General features: G+C 38.7%; 1 protein-coding gene across 19 annotated transcripts in view; it reads right to left on the reverse strand.

The window, feature by feature from the left end:
- Positions 1-18,932, reverse strand: part of LOC100342997 (ALG13 UDP-N-acetylglucosaminyltransferase subunit) — a 96,277-nt gene that overhangs the window by 1,911 nt on the left and 75,434 nt on the right. For 17 of the 19 annotated variants that reach the window (XR_016227951.1, XM_089324197.1, XM_089324198.1 and 14 more), the window contains 3 exons: positions 14,208-14,399; positions 3,329-3,369; positions 1,324-1,498 (listed from right to left, as the gene is read on the reverse strand). Coding sequence is in view for 18 of the 19 variants with exons in the window: in XM_089324197.1 (XP_089180323.1) it covers positions 1,324-1,498; positions 3,329-3,369; positions 14,208-14,399 (408 nt within the window). In the remaining variant the exon portion in view is untranslated. Of the gene's footprint in view, positions 1-1,323; positions 1,499-3,328; positions 3,370-8,497; positions 8,648-14,207; positions 14,400-18,932 lie in introns of those variants that run through there. The other 2 variants (XM_089324201.1, XM_089324202.1) reach the window with 2 other exon arrangements.

The following is an 18,932-nucleotide window of genomic DNA, read 5'->3' on the forward strand; positions in this document are numbered from 1 at the left end:
AAATAAATTTTATTTATGTGGTTTATATCAATATTTAATATAGTAAGAATTAACATAAGAAAACTAAACTATTTATTAATGTGAAAATAACTACATATATATAAATTTTATGAAAAAATTTTCCAAAATTAAAAAAAGTGAGAAGAGTGTCACTGTTTTATATTTGTATGAATTTCCAATGTATGGCTTAATAGAAGATGGCTGGACTCTCACAGATGCTTCTGTATTCAATCTACTATATGTCATTTTGGTTGAAGTATAAGAAGAAATCTGATCTCAGAGACATAGCTGGAAAAGAGAATTTTTTAAATAACAAGACTTCTAGATATCCTGTGATTTCTAGAAAAAATTTACCTCAAATTACCTCATTATTTACCAAAACTATCAAAGTGGTGGTTTCTCAAAAGTCATTACCAATATGGACTTTTCATATTATGTTACATTAGAATCCACTGTTTTACCTTGTACTTTGGTTAGATACTTTAGAAAACCAAGCACGGGTAACATCATGCTTTGGTAATTAGGAAACTGTACCTCACTAAGTTAACACATTTCATTATACATTTTAAGAAATTGGCTTCATTGCTCCACCTATCTTGTTAAAAAGTTTTAATTCCTGGGAAGCTGTCAAGCTCATGGTAGTAGATAGAAGTTTTCCAAAAGCCTAAGTTTTACATGAAAACTGGAGTTTTCTTTGACAATAAATGCTACTAGTTGCTTTTCCAGAAATAATAGGGTCACTTTGTTCATTTGAGAAAATGATGGCGAGATCAACCAAGTCAGAATAATCAATCTATTATTTTTTCAAGTAAGAGTGTTCCATGAAAGAAGTCAGCTGGCAAAATTTGTAACTCAATAGCACAAGAACTTTTTCTTAAGTTAATCATTGTACTTCACTCAATATGCAGATATGTTTTATGAATAGCTTCTATTCTATCACAAAGTATATGAAATAAAATTAGTCAAAGATATTAATTAAAAACAACATTTTTGATGAAACTGGAGAAGAAATAAAAATGGAATTTTTGTTTGGTGCCAATGCCTTGATTTGTGTTTAGGTGCCAGCAGTTTTACCCATTACTGATTTTTATACCTTCAATGCATATCTAACATAGTTAAAGGGGCAGATAAAATCTTGCTGTGAATACTTTTGACCTCATGAATCCCTTGAAAGAGTCTCAGGGATGCAAAGGGGGCCACATATGATGCTTTGAGAATCACTGACTTAGTGTATGTACCTAATAAAACATCTGAAAGTATTACTAGATTACATACAATAAAATCCAATTGTCTGTCTTGCTGACAATCTCACTACATACTCACCATTTGTTGATGCTTCTGCCTGTGTGCCATCTGCTCTCCCTACTTCACTGTACGTGTGAGTAACAGTCTGGCCTATCAGAGGAGGTGGCTCAGGATACACTGGATAATTCTCTATAGGGAGTTGCTGCACATGTGGCATATAGACCATGGAGTGCCAGTAGTTCTGATGATAGCACTTGATAGCAAGAAAGGGCAACAAAAAACAAAAAAAAAATTTACTGTTTCCTATTATACCATAGAATTTCTCAGTGAAAAAAACAATTGAGTCATGATTTTCAGGTATGGTAGCAATGACTTTGACATAAAAGAAATGACAGATAATTTGTTCTCTACTAGAATTTTAACATCTCTTGCAGCATCTGTTATTTCATATTTGGATCTAGGAATTCTTTTGGAAAAGCATCCTATGGAAATTAGAGATATACATAAACATCTGTATACAATGATAAATTTTGTAGCATTATTATTAAAAGCAAAAAACACTGAACCTAAGTATTCAACAACAGAGAATTGGATGAATTAATTATTATATATCTTTGATGGAATACTATATAGGCGAAAAATCATGCTGTCAAATAGTTCAAGAAAAAATATTCTTAAGACATTACAAAATTATGCAGCGGAATCCATATACTGGAAAAAATAAAAATAAAACGTTATAGGGAATATGATGAAAATGTATACTGGTTATACAGATGATTTGAATTTCTATTTAATCCAAATGTACTGCAGTGGACACTACTGCTTCTATTATGTTAAAATATTAAAATAGCTACTCTGGGGTGGGAATTCTACATGGCAGATAAGACATCTGTGTCTAACATCAAAATACCTGGGTTTGATACCCAGCTCCAACTCCTAACCCCAGCTTTCTTCTAATGCAGACCATGGGAAGCAGTGGTGACAGTTACAGCTCAGCACTTGGGTCCCTGCATCCATGCAGGTAACCTCAAGTGAGTTTCCAACTCCCAGCTTTGGCCTAGCCCAGCCCCTGCCATTGTGGACATTTGGGGAGTGAAGCAGTGGATGAGAGCTTGCTCTCTCTCTTTGCCCTTGAAATTTTTTTTTAAAATATCTAGTTTGCATTTCCTAGTACTCTTGTGATATAAAAAGCTGGAGAATATTTTAAATTCCTCAGTCCTGTAGAACAAAGTTTCCACATGTGACTATAATAAACATAACTGAAGGGGCAAGTAATTTATCAATTCTTGAAAGTGCAATTAGCACAAAAGTCTCAAAAAACAACAACATCAACAACAACAAAAAAAAACAGCCCACTACTCTGAATTTATAGGTACTATTTGGAGAAGGGTTTTCTGGAACGTTGAAGGTTTCTGGGAAATCAGTGTCAAGGAATATGAAACAATATGAGCATTTTCCAGGAGACTGTAATAGCTTATCATCTGCCAAATCTTAAGATGCATCATTCCTTTTCAGTAAATAAGTTATCTTGTATTATCAGAAGTGTTATTTCAGGAGGAAAAATAAAAGAACTCTCAGCTTAAATCAGAAATACCTTTAAGAAATATTAAGACATATCTCAGTACCCATCTGTAGGAGTGATGAAACCAGTGTTTGGCAAGTATCTATGAACACACGAGTGCTTTTAAAAATAATGTAGCTAACAGTCTGATTAGTTCTCACACAAAATGCAGAAATAGTCATAAAATATTTTAAGTAGGCAAGGTAAATATTCTGTTTATTCAAAGACAGAAAAACAGTACAGAGTTGGTATGTAATGCTAAATATGAAGGCTAATCTAATATTTGCTGAAGTTATGCTGCCAGAGTTTAGTCTCTACTCTTCTAGTAAGAGAAACTTAAGCACTGGGAGGCTAAAGTAGAAAACTGACCTATAGCATATCTTCAGAGATCTCACAAGACAGAAAAAAAATTTTTAGGCCCCTCACAGTATTCTTGGATTTTAAAGTTCAAGAGTCTGATTATCAACACACTTTATATTTTGAGTTTAGAGCTTATGAAAGCAAATTTAACATGACTCTTACCTGCAATCCAAGATTGAAATAGTACTGCAAAACTTTTGTGTCTAAAATTAAAAAAAAAATTAGTGATTAGACTGATATAGGCAATCAGAACCATCATTTAGAAGTTCTTCTCTTTGAGCATTAAGGTAGGTATCAATGTAGTCTTCCACCATGACACTCCTCTCTCAATTCTACCTTAACAGTAAATGACCATTTACCCATTATTATAGATAAGATCATTTTGTGATATAAAAGTTAATCACTAACTACATATTTTATTTCTATTCTTAACATTAGGTAGAATCAACAAGAATGCAATTCTGCTAACATTTAGGAAAAAATGAGTAAAGGCATTTTCTTACTTGCCTCAACTACAATTCAACTTTAAAACAACTCTACTTATATATAAGCAATCATTTTGGTCCTCAGTTACTGGAACGATTAGATGGTACATATTAATGCTCTACTAAGGCTGCTATTAGTGATGCCTGCTGAGACAACTAATACAACATGAAATAATTCATCTTGCTTTTCTTTACCATGGTTAACATACTACTGCTGGAACAAGAAAGAAAAGAGGCAATGATTGAACTTAACTGGACTTAACAAAAATATTTCATAAATTAACTAGATGTATGGGTGAACAGAGGAAACAGTCTCAGTATTCCAATTGCATCTCTGAATGTATTTGTACTGACTGACTTGGGACCCACATTTATTTTTATTCATATATAACCAGAATTCCACTAACAGAAGCTCTCAGAAAACACCTCTCTGCTGTTATTTAAAAGCAATCAGCTTGTATTTTAACTATTATGTGGGAGTTTAGTATAAAACCCTAATGTGCAAGCTGAGGAATATGAAAAGATAGGTCATGAGACTCCTTGATATACACACTCATCAACACAAAAACTTGTATACAAATATCCATAGCAGTATTACTAAAAGCTAAATGGTAGAAACAACCCACATATGAATCAACTGATAAGTGAAATGTGGTATATGCATATAATGGAATATTAGCCATAAAAAGAATGAAATTCTGATACATGCTATGACATGGATGTACCCAGAAAACATTTTGCCAAGTGACAGAAATAAGCCTCAAAACACTTTATATTGTATGACTCCATTTATGTGAATTGTCTAGAAAAAGCAAACCTATAGAAATAGAAAGCAGAGTTGTGACTGCTAGGACCAGACAGAATAGGGAATGACTACTGAAGGGTACAGAATACCTTTTGGAGGTTAATAGGAAATTTGATGGATGAGTAGATGGGTAATATTTTGAGTAATCACCATGCCAGCAAAGGCTTAGGAGCAGAAAACTAGGTGCATAAAGTTCATGTAAGAATAGAAGGAGAAAAGGTTAGAATGGAGATTACATTATGCTAAGTCATAAATGCCATCCTTAATTTGTTGAAATTTATACAAACTAGAGAATCACTGAAGAGTTCTGAAGGTAAGAGACACAGAGTGGTACAGATATCAGAGTGGTCAAGAAGTTACTCTTAATGTTCAGAGATGAGGTGATAAAGGCACAATCTAGGATGGAGGCGATGGATATTTTAAAAAATCCTCTATAACAAATTTCTAATAAGTCAGTCAAGGTTATCATGCAAACATCAATAGTATTTTTGTATGCTAGCATATAAGAATTAAAAAATCGAAGTTTAAATATTCTATTTACATAGTACCAAAAAGCCAAACATATTTAACAAAAGATACAGAAGATTATTATGCACACATACATAAACTGGTGAGAATTCAAAGATGATTCTAATAAATGGACAGATATAGTATGACAATATGTTTGTGGATTCTAAGTGATAATACTGTTAAGATGGCATTCTCCCCAAACTGGGCCATAGATTCAATGAAACCCCAAATTCTCAGAAGAATTTTTGGTTGGTAAAAAGCAACAATCAAATGGAACTGCAAATAACCTAGAATACCCAAAGCAATCTTCCCAGAAGACAACTACAAAATTTATAAAAGTATTATAAGTTATAGTATAAAACATACTATAAAAACAGTGTGGAGAGGCGCATGGTTTGAAAAAAATAGATCAGTGCAACAAAAGAAAGCTCAGAAATAAACCTGCACTTAAAACAGTTATTTCATTTTTGATTGAAACACCAAACTGATCCAATAGGGAAAAGAAAGTCTTTTTCACAAGTGGTACTGTTGGAATACTGGATATCCATAAGGGAAAAAAAGCAATCTTAAGTCCCAGATCATACTATAAACCAAAATTTAAGATGAGGGCAGGCCTCATAGAACAGGTTAAGCTGTCATTTGGAATGCCTGTGTCTTACATAAAACAGTGACAAGTTGAGTCTCAGAACCTCTGCTTCCAATCCAGCTTCTCGCTAATAGATCTTGGTAGACAACAGATGATGGCTTCAGTGCCTGGGGCCCTTCTCCTACATCGGAGACATGGATGGACTTCCAGGATGCTGGCTAGGGCTGGGCCCAGATCTGGCTATTGTGAGCATTCGGGGAATGAACCAGAAGATGGAGGATTGTCTAAGTCTTTTAAGTGGATGAACATACACTTAAAAAAAAATTGAGATGGATGGCTAACCTAAATACAAATAAAGCTTTCAGAAGAAAATATAGGAGAACATTTTCAGGACTTTGGAGTAGGCAAAGGTTTCTTTGGTTATAGAAAACAATAAAAAATTGACAAATCAGACTTTATCAGATGAGACAGAGAAAGAGAGAGAGAATCTTCCATCCACTGTTTCACTCGCCAAATGATCACAACAGCTGGGGTTGGGCCAAGCCGAAGCCAGGAGCCCGTAACTCCAACCAGGTCACCCATGTGGGTGGGAGAGCCCCAAGCATTCAGGCCATCTTCCATTGCTTTCCCAGGCACATGAGCAGGAAGCTGGATTGGAAGTAGAGTAGCTGACACTTGAACCAGTACCCTTTTGGGATGTCAGTGTGGTAGGCATTGGTCCTCTGCTCATCAAGACACCATGAAACAAACAAACAAGTAAACCACAGAATATTCACAAAACATATCTGACAAAAAGACTAGTATCCAAAATACATAAAGAACTTTTACAACTCAATAACACAAGTGGTACAGAGGCGGGCATTGTGGTGCAGTGGGTTAAGCTACAGCTTTGGATGCTTGATTTGGTGATTTAAGTCTCAGTTCCTTCACCTCTAACCCAAATTCATACTAATGTATCCTGGGAGGCAACAAAAGATGGCTCAAGTGCTTAGGCCCCTGCCACCCATGAGTGAGACCCAGATGGAATCCCAGGTTCCAGACCTTGGCATGGCCCAGTCCAAGCTGTTGCAGGAATTTTGGGGAGTGAAACAGCAGATGGAAGATCAATATCTCTTGTTACTCTACCTTTTGAGTACATTAAAATAAACACTTAAAAAAGAGAAATATAGGGACCAGCATTGTGGCACGGCAAGTTGGACCAATGCCTACCACACTGACATCCCAAAAGGGTACTGGTTCAAGTGTCAGCTACTCTACTTCCAATCCAGCTTCCTGCTCATGTGCCTGGGAAAGCAATGGAAGATGGCCTGAATGCTTGGGGCTCTCCCACCCACATGGGTGACCTGGTTGGAGTTACGGGCTCCTGGCTTCGGCTTGGCCCAACCCCAGCTGTTGTGATCATTTGGCGAGTGAAACAGTGGATGGAAGATTCTCTCTCTCTCTCTCTGTCTCTCTTTCCCCTCCTCCATAACTCTTTCACATAAATAAATCTTAATAAATAAATAAAACACTTTTTAACAACAAAATATTGGGGCTAGTGCTGTGGTATAGCGGGTAAAGCTGCCGCCAGCAGTGCCAGCATCCCATATGGGCACCAGTTCAAGCCCTGGCTGCTCTACTTCTGATCCAGCTCTCTGCTATGGCCTGGGAAAGCAGTACAAGATGGCCCAAGCTCTTGGGCCCTTGCACCCACGTGGGAGACCCAGAAGAAGCTCCTGGCTCTTGGCTTCAGACTGGTGCAGTTCTGGCCTTTGCGGCCAATTGGGGAGTGAACCAGTGGATGGAAGATTTATCTCTCTGCCTCTCCTCTCTCTGTGTAACTTTTTCTTTCAAATAAATAAATCTTAAAAAAAAAAACCTACTTCCATCCACTACAGGTCAAATTTAATCATTCAAATGTAAATGTTCCCTATAAAACACAATCTTTAAAAATATTTATTTATTTGAAGGGCAGAGTTACAGATCTCCCATGCAGGTACCAGGGGCCCAAGAATTTGGAGCACTTTCTGCTGATTTCTCAGGTGCATTAGCAGGGAACAGGATCAGCAGCAGGGCAGACAGGATTTGATCTGGTACTCAGAAGGTATGCTGCTCATCTGGGGTGCTAGTATTATTGCAGGGGGCAGCTTAAGCTACTGTGCCACAATGCTGGCCCTACATAGTATTTTTTTATTTAATGAGCATAAATTTCCAAAGTACAGCTTATGGATTACAACAGCTTCCCCCTTCCCCGTAACTTCCCTCCCACCCACAACGCTCCCCTCTCCCACTCCCTCTCCCCATCCCCTTCACATCAAGATTAATTTTCAATTATCTTTATAAACAGAAGATCAATTTAGTGTATATTAAGATTTTTACATAGTATTTTTAAAAAGAAAAATATGCAAACAGTCAATCAGCAGATGTGAAAAATACTCAAACTGGATATCCACATGGAAAAATCTCAATCTAAACATAGAATTACACTCATCACGAAAATTCACTCAAAATGGATCACAGATCTAAATGTAAAACACAAAACTATAAAAGTCTTAGAAGACCAGAGAGGAGAAAATCTAGATGGATTTGGCTTTGGTGATGGTTTTTTAGATACAACACCATAAGTACAATGCATAAAAGAAGTAACTGATAAAGCAGACTTAATTAAAATAAAAAAAGTCCGTTCTGTAAAAGACACTGTCAACAGAATGAAAAGACAAGTCATAGACTGGGAGAAAAGATATCTCTGATAAATATTTTTACCCAAAATACACAAAGAACTCTTAAAATTCAACAATAAGAAAACCTGTTTAAAGAAATGGGCTGGGGCCGGCGCCGTGGCTCACTTGGTTAATCCTCCGCCTGCGGTGCCGGCATCCCATATGGGCGCCGGGTTCTAGTCCTGGCTGCTCCTCTTCCAGTCCAGCTCTCTGCTGTGGCCTTAGAAGGCAGTGGAGGATGGCCCAGGTGCTTGGGCTCCTGCACCCGTGTAGGAGACCAGGAATAAGCGCCTGGCTCCTGGCTTCGGATCAGCACAACTCCGGCCGTTGCAGCCATTTAGGGAGTGAGCCAACGGAGGGAAGACCTTTCTCTCTTTTCTTTTTCTCTAACTCTGCCTGTCAAATAAAAAAAAAGACACTTTCTGATGTATTAAAAAAAAAAAAGAAATGGGCCAAAGACCATGAAGACATCTCACCGAAATATAGGTGGCAAATATGTATATGAAAAATCTAAATCCAAATATTGAGGTGCCATTCCACACCTACTAGAACGGCCAAAATCCAGAACACTGACAACACCAAGTACTGGTATGAATGTGGAGCAAGAAGAATTCTCATTTGCTGCTAGTGAGAATACGGAATGGTACATCCATCTTAGAAGAAAGTTTGACTATTTCTTAAAAAACTAAACAAAAATTTGCACATACATATTTAGAGCAGCTCTATTCATAATTGTTCAAATTAAGAAGCAACTGGGGCCAGCGCTGTGGTGCAGGTTAATCCTCCCTCCGCCTGCGGCACCAGCATCCCATATGGGTGCTGGTTCTAGTCCTGGCTGCTCCTCTTCCAATCCAGCTCTCTGCCATGGCCAGAGAAAGCAGTAGAAGATGGCACAAGTCCTTGGGCCCCTGCATGCATGTGGGAGACCGGAAGAAGCTCCTGGATTCTGGCTTCAGATCGGCCCAGCTCTGGCCATTGTGGCCATTTGGGGAGTGAACCAGTGGACAGAAGACCTTTCCCTCTGTCTCTCCCTCTCACTGTAACTCTACCTCTCAAACAAATAAACCTTTTTTAAAAAAAGAAGCAACCAAGATGTTCTGTAGGTGAACGAATATGCAAATTGTGATACACCCAGACAATGGATTAATTTTCAGCTCTCAAAAGAAATTAACTATTGAGGTATAAAAATACATGAAGGAATCTTAAATGCACACTACTAAGCAAAAGAAGTCAATCTGGAAAGGCTAAATACTGTCTATACAACTGTGTGTACAAGTATGCAGCATTCTGGAAAAAGTCAAAACTATGAAGATAATAAAAAGATCAGTGATTGCCAAAGGTTGGTGGGGGTGGGGAGGACAAATACGCTGAGCACAGAGGATTTTCAGGGCAGTGAAAATACGTGTGATAACATAATGGAGGCTACATATCATTGTACAATTGTCCAAACCCATGAAATATATAACAGTACATGTCAACCATAATGTAATCTATGGCCTTAGGTGACAATGATGTGTCAATATAGGTTCATCAATTATAACAAATTTATCACACTGGTGGGGGGGCATTTGTTAATATGCGAGGCTATGCACTTGTGGAAACAGGTGGTGCATGGGGAATTTCTGTACCTTCCTCTCAATTTTTCTATGAATAGAAAACTGCTCAAAAAATGCAGTACTTTTTTTATTTGAAAGGCAGACATACACATACACACACAGAAACAGAGACATCTTCCATCCACCAGTTCACTCCCCAAATGGCCATAATGGTTAGGGCTGGGGTGGGCCAGGCCAAAGCTAGGAGCTTCTTTTGGGTCTCCCATGTGGGTGCAGGGGCCCAAGGACTCTGGCCATCTTCTACTGCTTTCTTAGGCACACTAGCGGGGAGCTGAATAATAAGTGGAGCAGCCAAGACTAGAACTAGCAGCCATATGAGATGCCAGCATTGCAGGTGGCAGCTTTATCTGCTATACCACAATGCCAGACCCCCAAAACATATTGTTCATCAGTCACCAAAATGGCTAAAACTAGAGAGTGGCAACCCTCAATGATGGCAAGGATGAGAAAGAACTGGAATTATTATACATTATTGGTAGGCATGTAAAGCGATATAATTTGGAGAAAATGTTCAGGGCCAACACTGTGGCAGAGAGGGTTAAGCCTCCACCTGTAGTATTGGCATCCCATATGGGTGCTGGTTCATGTCCCAGCTGTTCCAAGTGCTTAAGGCCCTGCACCCAAGTGGGATACCTGGAAGAAGCTCCTGCTTTGGCCTGGCCCAGCCCAGCCCAGCCCTAACCATAATGGCCATTTGGGAGTGAACCAATAGATAGAAGATCAATCTCAAGATCTTTTCTCTATTTCTCCTCTCTAGTTCTGCCTTTCAAATAAATAAATAAATCTTTTAAAAATTATGTTCAGTAGGGGGCCGGCGCAGGGGCTCACTTGGTTAATCCTCCACCTGCGGCACTGGCATCCCATATGGGCACTGGGTTCTAGTTCCAGTGCTCCTCTTCCAGACCAGCTTTCTGCTGTGGTCCGGGAAGGCAGTGGAGGATGGCCCAAGTTGTTGGGCCCCTGCACCTGCATGGGAGACCAGGAATAAGTGCCTGGCTCCTGGCTTTGGATCAGTGCAGCGCCAGCTGTAGCGGCCATTTGGGGAATGAACCAACGGAAGGAAGACCTTTCTCTCTGTCTCTGTCTATAACTCTACCTGCCAAATAAAAAAAAATATGTTCAGCAATTTCTTATAAAAGCAAGAATATACTTCTCTGACCCAGCTATTTCATCCAGCAGAGAGCTGGATAGGAAGTGGAACACCCGGGACTTGAACCGGTGCCCATATGGGATGCCGGCGCATCAGGCCAGGATGTTAACTGGCTGCGCCACAGTGCTGGCCCCTAAATACTGTATGTTTACATTTATATGGAATGATAAAACAGATAAAACTATGGTAGGAAGAAATCAGAACAGGAGTTGTCTCAGGGATAATGGAGATTCAAGCAGGGAAAGACTGGGAAGAGGCATGGAAGAACTTTGTTGCATAATGGTAACATTGTGTACCTTGATGCAGATTTGGGTTACACTGGTACATGCACACATATGTTAAAACTCGGCTAGTTTTAAGCTTTGGACATTCAATTACATGTGAATTTTGCAAGAAAATGAAAAACTATGGGTGGGTCTTGTACAGTCGGTTAAGCCACTGCCTAGGATGCCTGCATCCCATATCAGAGTGCCTGGTTTGAGTCCCAACTACTCTGTGTTTCTGATTAAAGCATCTTAGAAGCAGCAAATGAGTGTTCAAGTACTTTGGTTCCTGCCACCCACATGGGAGCCCCAGAGGCAGTTCCTGACTCCTGGTTTCAGCTGGGCTTAGCTCCAGCTGTTGCAGGCATTTGGGGAATAAACCAGCAGTCGGAAGATTTGTCTCCCTCACTCTGTCACTATGCCTTTCCAATAAATAAACCTTTAAAAAAACCAAAAACTACTGAACTCCAACTAAATTATATGTACACTGAAGGTTTTTGAAATTTTATTGTGATTCTGATACATAACAGTTGTACATACTTGAGTACAGTGTAACATTTCAATAAAAGTGCATGTTGTATAATGGTCATATCAGGGTATTAAGCATATCCATTACCTCATTTACCATTTCTTTATTTTGAAAAATGCAATACTGTCAACTATAGTGACCCTACTATGCAAGAGAACACCAGAACTTTTTCCTCGTATCTAACAGCAATTTTGTACCTATTGACCAATCTCTCCTCCATCCTCCCCAGCCTTTGTAACCACTATTCTATTTAGTACTTCTGTGAGATCAGCTGTTTAAGATTCCACATAAAAGTGAGATTGGGTGTTACTTGTTTTTCTGTGCCTGGCTTAATGTAACATCCTCTAGGTTCATCCATGTTGCTGCAAATGACAGGATCTCATTCCGTTTATGGCTGAATAGCATTTCATTATGCATATATACCACATTTTCTTTTTCCATTTAGGAGAAATATACTGACATCTATAATTTACTTTTAAATTCATATAAATAAGATGGATTAATGAACTGATGGAGACAGAAAAAATGTACAGACATGTTATAAAGAAAGCACAGCTAAATGTTAATGATAGAATCTAGGTGGCGAATAGACTATTGATTTTAAAATTCAACCTTTATGTGTGTTTGAATATTTCCATAACACAATGTTGGAAAAGAGCAAAGTCAGCATTATACAGTGACTGACTACAACTTGGGTATAGGCAGGTAAGAGAGGGGAGAGAGTAAAGAAATCAGGGTTTAGATAATAGGTCAATTAGGTGGAAATGTTACCACTGCTAACAAACTAAGAAACCACGGAGAAGAGTCAGTGAGTCAACATTTTGTGTGGCCTAAGAAGAAAGGAGATAAAAATGAGGAATTTCATTATGGACTTTTAAATTTGAAATGAAAGTTTAAAAGCTACATGAAAATGTGTAGCAAGTAGGCTGGTGCCAAGGCTCAATAGGCTAATCCCCAACCTGTGGCACCGGCACCCCAGGTTCTAGTCCCGGTCGGGGTGCCGGATTCTGTCTCGGTTGCCCCTCTTCCTATCCAGCTCTCTGCTGTGGCCAGGGAGTGCAGTGGAGGATGGCCCAAGTGCTTGGGCCCTGCACCCACATGGGAGACCAGGAGAAGCACCTGGCTCCTGGCTTCGGATCAGCACGGTGTGCCGGCCGTAGGGGCCATTGGGGGGTGGACCAACAGAAGGAAGACCTTTCTCTCTGTCTCTCTCTCTCACTGTCCACTCTGCCTGTCAAAAAAAAAAAAAAAAGAAAAAGAAAATAAAATGTGTAGCAAGTAGCTAGAGAAAAATATCTGATAATTCTGAGGCCAAGGCTACCTAAATCTAGGAATCAACTACCTCGAAGTATTAACGATGAAGTTTGAAGGAAGGGAAAAAGGACATCATGAAGTCGAAGAAAATCTTGGCAATTAATTTGGGATTGGGGGAAAAAAGACCAAAATTGAATAGAAAAGCAGCTAGAAATATCAAGAGAATGTCACAGCAAAGCAAGTATTAGGGGCTGGCATTTTAGCAAAGGGGGTTAAGTCACTGCTTGTAATGCAGGCATCCCATATGAGAGTTGAAGTTGTGGTTGCTTTGCTTCTGGTCCAGCTCCCTATCAATGTATCTGGGAAGGCAGCACCCACATGGGAGACCAAGACAAAGTTCCTGGTTCCTGGCTTTGGCCTGGCCTAGACCTGGTTTTTAATGCCATTTGGGGAGTGAAATAGCAGACATAAAACGGATGTCTGTCAGTGTGTCTGCCTCTCTCATCCTCCCCCTGTCACTCTGTTTTTCAAAGAATAATACATCTTTCTTTCAAGAAAAGAAAGTATAAGTAAACTACAAGGAACTTTCAAGTACAATTCTTTTTTAAGCAATGCTACCAAACTGAAGGATAACTTCCAATGGAAACCACTCCTTAGCTATTTAAGGAAATGAGCATATGGCTGAAATCCAAGCAGATCAGATCCCCAATTCTCCCCTAAAACCCTCTGCACGTCTTCACAATTCATTTGGAATCCTAAATAACAAAGACTGCAACAATTTCATATACTTGTGGAAAGAATTTTAAAAATGGAGAAAAATTGACACTGACTCCTGCTTTTAAAGAACAACAGCGGAGAACAGGAAAGATAGCTATTTGAGAATCTTTTTCAGGAAAGATATGTCACTGCCCAAAAAAAGGATCAAAAGTCAAATCAACTATCTACTTGCTGATTATGTAAATGATACCCTTAGCTTTCAATCTCTCCATTCTGCAGTCACTTACCTGGCATTATGCTCAAGTTCATTTCCATTTCGCTGCTCACCCCAGTTTTCTCATAGGTCAAGCATAGAGAAATATGCACCAAGATTTTTTTTAAAATATCAGACTTAGATAACCCTCACCAAGTCTCAAAATCTACTTACCTTGAGGCAGGTCACTGCCACTTGGATCACAGGAGTAAGGCGGAGGTGGTGGTGGAAAGTTTGAAGCCTCTCCCATCTCAAGAGAAGGAAGTGGAGGTGGTGGTGGTGGTGGTGGTGGTACTGGTAGAGAGGCAGCAGCAGCAGCAGGAGGAAGTGGAGGAGAGTGGTATGGATAGGACTGTGAGACAATCACTAAAAAAGAAAAGTAGCAATGTATATTGTAATACCTTATAAACAACTTATCTTCTGCTTTTATGTTCCCTGTATGGTCATGAAACTCTTTAATTTTCATAGTTTCACTTAAAGATAAAAACTTTCAAGGTGGGGCCAACGATGCAGCTCAGCAGGTTTAAGCTGCCACTTGCAACACTGGCATCCCATACTTTGGTGCAAGTTCAAGTCCTGGCTGTTCCACTTCCAATCCAGATTCCTGGTTATGTTCCTCAGAAGGTATCAGAAAATGGTCCAAGTACTTGGGTCCCTGCCACACATGTGAGAAACCATGAAGGAGTTCCTGGCTCCTGGTTTGGCCTGGTCTAGACCTGGCTACTGAGACCACTTGAAGAGTGAATCAGCAAATGTTAGATCTCTCTCCAGTCCCCCTTTCTCTCTCCACCTTCCTTCTTCTTTATCTCTCTTCCCCTTCTTTTACTTTGCTTTTCAAATAATAAAATCTTTTTTTTAAAAAAATCTTTGGTTACTTAGTTTAATATATAATTTAAAGCATCAATCTTTCATGCTTAAATCACAAGATGCATAAGCTAATAAGAAACTAAACTGCACAGATTTCACATTTTAGCAATCTTTGAGAAATTCTACTGGTAACATCTGAGAAACATGGGAAATTCTATATCATAACAGTTCCATATCTAAGGAGGTACAAAACAAAACAGGCTAAATAAACATTAAAGGGCTAACTTTAATGTTCTCTACCTCTTAATATAGTTTAAAAACAATACTCAGTGTCTCACAGTTTTAGATATAAGAAATTAAAATATAATAACATTTAAATATGAATATTCTATGATAATAAAGGAGAAATAATGTGGCTCTTCCTAGTTAATACATACATCCTCCTCTTTCTCTCTCTCTCTCTCTACACACACACACACACGACAAGCCAGTTAAATTTTTCTAACAAAAGATGAAGGATATAACCCATCAAGTTTACCTGAATCACTTGAGCCAACTTAGAAATTCAAGTATGAAACTTCATCACTATGTCACCTGCACTAACATTTTCATACTGAGAAGTAGAGGAAGTTTAGTATCATCATTCAATACATGTTTAAATTCAGAATTTCTGCCCAGTGAATTTAGTACAGGAACAGTCAACACAAGGTTAATTTGTTATTGTAGTAATTTAGCAATAAGTAATCCATGTTGTTTTCATTCACTGACAAATACTAACAATATATTCATCTATAACTTTTATATACTTACAGGGTAATGGTTATAGGAAATCTGTATATCTCAGGGTTATCTAAAACTTGGTTACCAATTTGGGGATGGAGGTCTGGTGATAAAACTTTCTCTCTTGATTGTGGAAGTGGTTATACAACTCCATGCATTTGTCAGAACTATAACTTGGTACCCCAAAAATGAATTTTCCCATATATAAATATTAAATTTTAAAAACTTGCTTAACTAACTGTTGGAGCTTTTTCATGCATTTAGAAACATTCTACAATTTGAGAATAATTTTCGGAATATCCTTAAGTGCTATAAATCAATGAATTTGTTTTCAATAAAACAAATTATTCAACAAAGCTCTTCTCTTACTCCTTTTAAATACTCAAAATAAGTCACATTTAAAAAAAAGAAACTGCAGTAAAAACTAGCTAAAAATAGCAGAGTGTGATTATGATCACTAGGTAAAAACCAACTAATAGAAAAAGACCTACATAAATTTTTCATGGACCTGAAAGAATCAAAGGTAGAAAAATTTGAAGGTCACATTGTCTGAACTCATCTTCCTTATATACCCACAGTATTATAATAAGCCCTCTAAGAAAATGTTCTTATAATCTCCAGTGGCTCTATAAATGCATGAGCATCTCATTCTTAACACAGTCTTTGTAGGCTCAATGGGATATTGTTTGAGGGACAGAAATTAAATATTCTAAAATCTTAGTAGAAATCAATGTAATGCTGTTAGAATGCTTATTTCCTCTTGTTCATGTAGCTGCAGTCTGCTTCAGGGTATTTTAGAGAATGTAAATATAAACAATAGACTGATTCTCTAGAGATCAAAAAGAGGGCTAAGACTAACATTTTTAAGATTTATGTACATCAACAGTCAGGACAAGAGCTGATCAAGTCACTGTTTCTCATAGTGTCCATTTCACATCAAGAGGTTTCCCCTTTGGTGCTCAGCTAGTTGTCGCCAATCAGGGAGAACATATGATATTTGTCCCTTTGGGACTGGCTTAATTCACTCAGCATAATGTTGGTTGAACTCTGTAATTAACACACAATTATTCTTAGGTGTTGAAATTTTAACTGAAAAGTGATCCCTGTTAAATATAACAGTGGGAATAAGAGGGAGGAGATGTACAATTTGGGACATGCTCAGATGGACTTGCCCCAAATGGTGGAGTTAGAAACTTGCCAGGGGATTCCAATACAATCCTATCAAGGTGGCATGTACCAATGCCATCTCACTAGTCCAAGTGATCAATTTCAGTTCACAATTGATCACACTGAGAGGTCTAAGAGTCAAAGGGATCACACAAACAAGACTAGTGTCTGCTAATACTAACTGATAGAATCAAAAAGGGAGAGAACGATCCAACATGGGAAGCGGGATACACAGCAGACTCATAGAATGGCAAATGTCCTAAACAGCACTCTGGCCACAGAATCAGCCCTTAAAGCATTCGGATCTGGCTGAAGAGCCCATGAGAGTATTTTAGGCAGGGAAAGCCAAGACACTCTGGGAAAAAAAAAAGACCTAAATGAAAGATCTCTGCAAGTGAGATCCCAGTGGAAAGAACGGGCCATCAAAGAAGGAGGTACCTTTCTCTGAAGGGAGGAGAGAACTTCCACTTTGACTATGACCTTGTCTAAATATGATCAGAGTTGGCAAACTCAAAAGGCTTCCATAGCCTTGGCAACTCATGACTAGAGCCTAGGGAGATTACTGACGCCATAAACAAGAGTGTCAAATTGTTAAGTCAACAACAGGAGTCACTGTGTACTTACTTCTCATGTGGGATCTGTCCTTAATGTGCTGTCCAATGTGAAGTAATACTATAACTAGTACTGAAACAGTATTTTACACTTTGTGTTTCTGTGTGGGTGCAAACTGATGAAATCTTTACTTAATATATACTGAATCGATCTTCTGTATATAAAGATAATTGAAAATGAATCTTGATGTGAATGGAGTGGGAGAGGGAGCGGGATATGGGAGGGGTGCGAATGGGAGGGAAATTATGGGGGGGGGAAGCCATTGTAATCCATAAACTGTACTTTGGAAATTTATATTTACTAAATAAAAAAAAATAAAAAAAGATTTATGTATTTATTTGAAAATCACAGAGGGAGAGATGAAGAGAAAGAGATCTTCTATCACCTGGTTCACTTTCCAGATGGCCGCAACAACCAGGGCTAGGCCAAGCCAAACCTAGGAGCTTTTTCTGAGTCTCCTGTGTGGGTCAAAGGGACCCAAGCACTTGGGACATCTTCTGCTGCTTTTCTCAGGCCATTAGCATGGAGCTGGATAGAAAGTGGAGCATCTGGGACTGATCTGGAGCCCATATGGGATGCTGGCATCGCATGTGGCAGCTTTACCTGCTTTCCACAATGCTGGCCCCATGAAAAATTTTGATAAAGACAGGTTTCAAACTTCCACTTCCATGTGTCTCACTCACCTCACCCCAAGTTTGGACCATAAAGCCTGTCTTCATTAAAATTGATACTTTGTTGTTCATGGACTTTTTTTCCCCCCATTAGCAATGGTTTTTAAAATAATGAATTAAAGTATTATTTATCTTAAATTACAGTGCATTTTTGATATCTCCTTAAATTTTGCATTCAGGGCAATTGAGTCACTAGTTCTGGTCTGGGGGACAGTCTTGGAAATAGTTACCAAAATGGGAAGTTGACACAATTTAATGCCTATGAAGAGATTTCTATTAAATATAATCACTGCATCAAATTACCTAGCATATTAGCAGTAAGTTACAAGAGAATGGAAAGGCCGGCGCTGTGGCATAGTGGTTAAAAACTGCCGCCAGCAGTGCCAGCATCCCATCTGGGCGCTAGTTCGAATCTTGGCTGTTCCACTTCCTATCCAGCTCTCTGCTATGGCCTGGGAAAGCAGTAGAAGATGGCCCAAGTCCTGTGCTCCTGTACCCTCATGGAAGATATCGAAGAAGCTCCTGCCTCCAGATGGGCCCAGCTCCAGCCTTTGTGGCCATTGGGGGAGTGAACCAGTGGATGGAAGACCTCTCTCTCTCAAATAAAGAAATAAATCTTAAAGGGGGGGTGGGGAGAAGGATGGAAAGGGCCAATCAGAAAGACATTATGAACAAAGTAGGAAACATTAGTTGTTTCATCTAAGGGGTTGATAAGAATGGGAAAGAGGAAGTAAAAAGCAGCCAAATCTAGTAAATTACAGCTATAGTTGAGGTTCATAAGTGACAACAAAAAAAGCAAAATAAAAGAAGCATATATTCAGGAAAACCTGACATTTAAAGGGTAAGCCTTCAATCATTCCAC

The sequence above is a fragment of the Oryctolagus cuniculus genome, chromosome X (genome assembly GCF_051225735.1).
Source record: "Oryctolagus cuniculus isolate XC-2025 breed Fujian yellow rabbit chromosome X, ASM5122573v1, whole genome shotgun sequence".
Lineage (NCBI taxonomy): Eukaryota > Metazoa > Chordata > Mammalia > Lagomorpha > Leporidae > Oryctolagus > Oryctolagus cuniculus.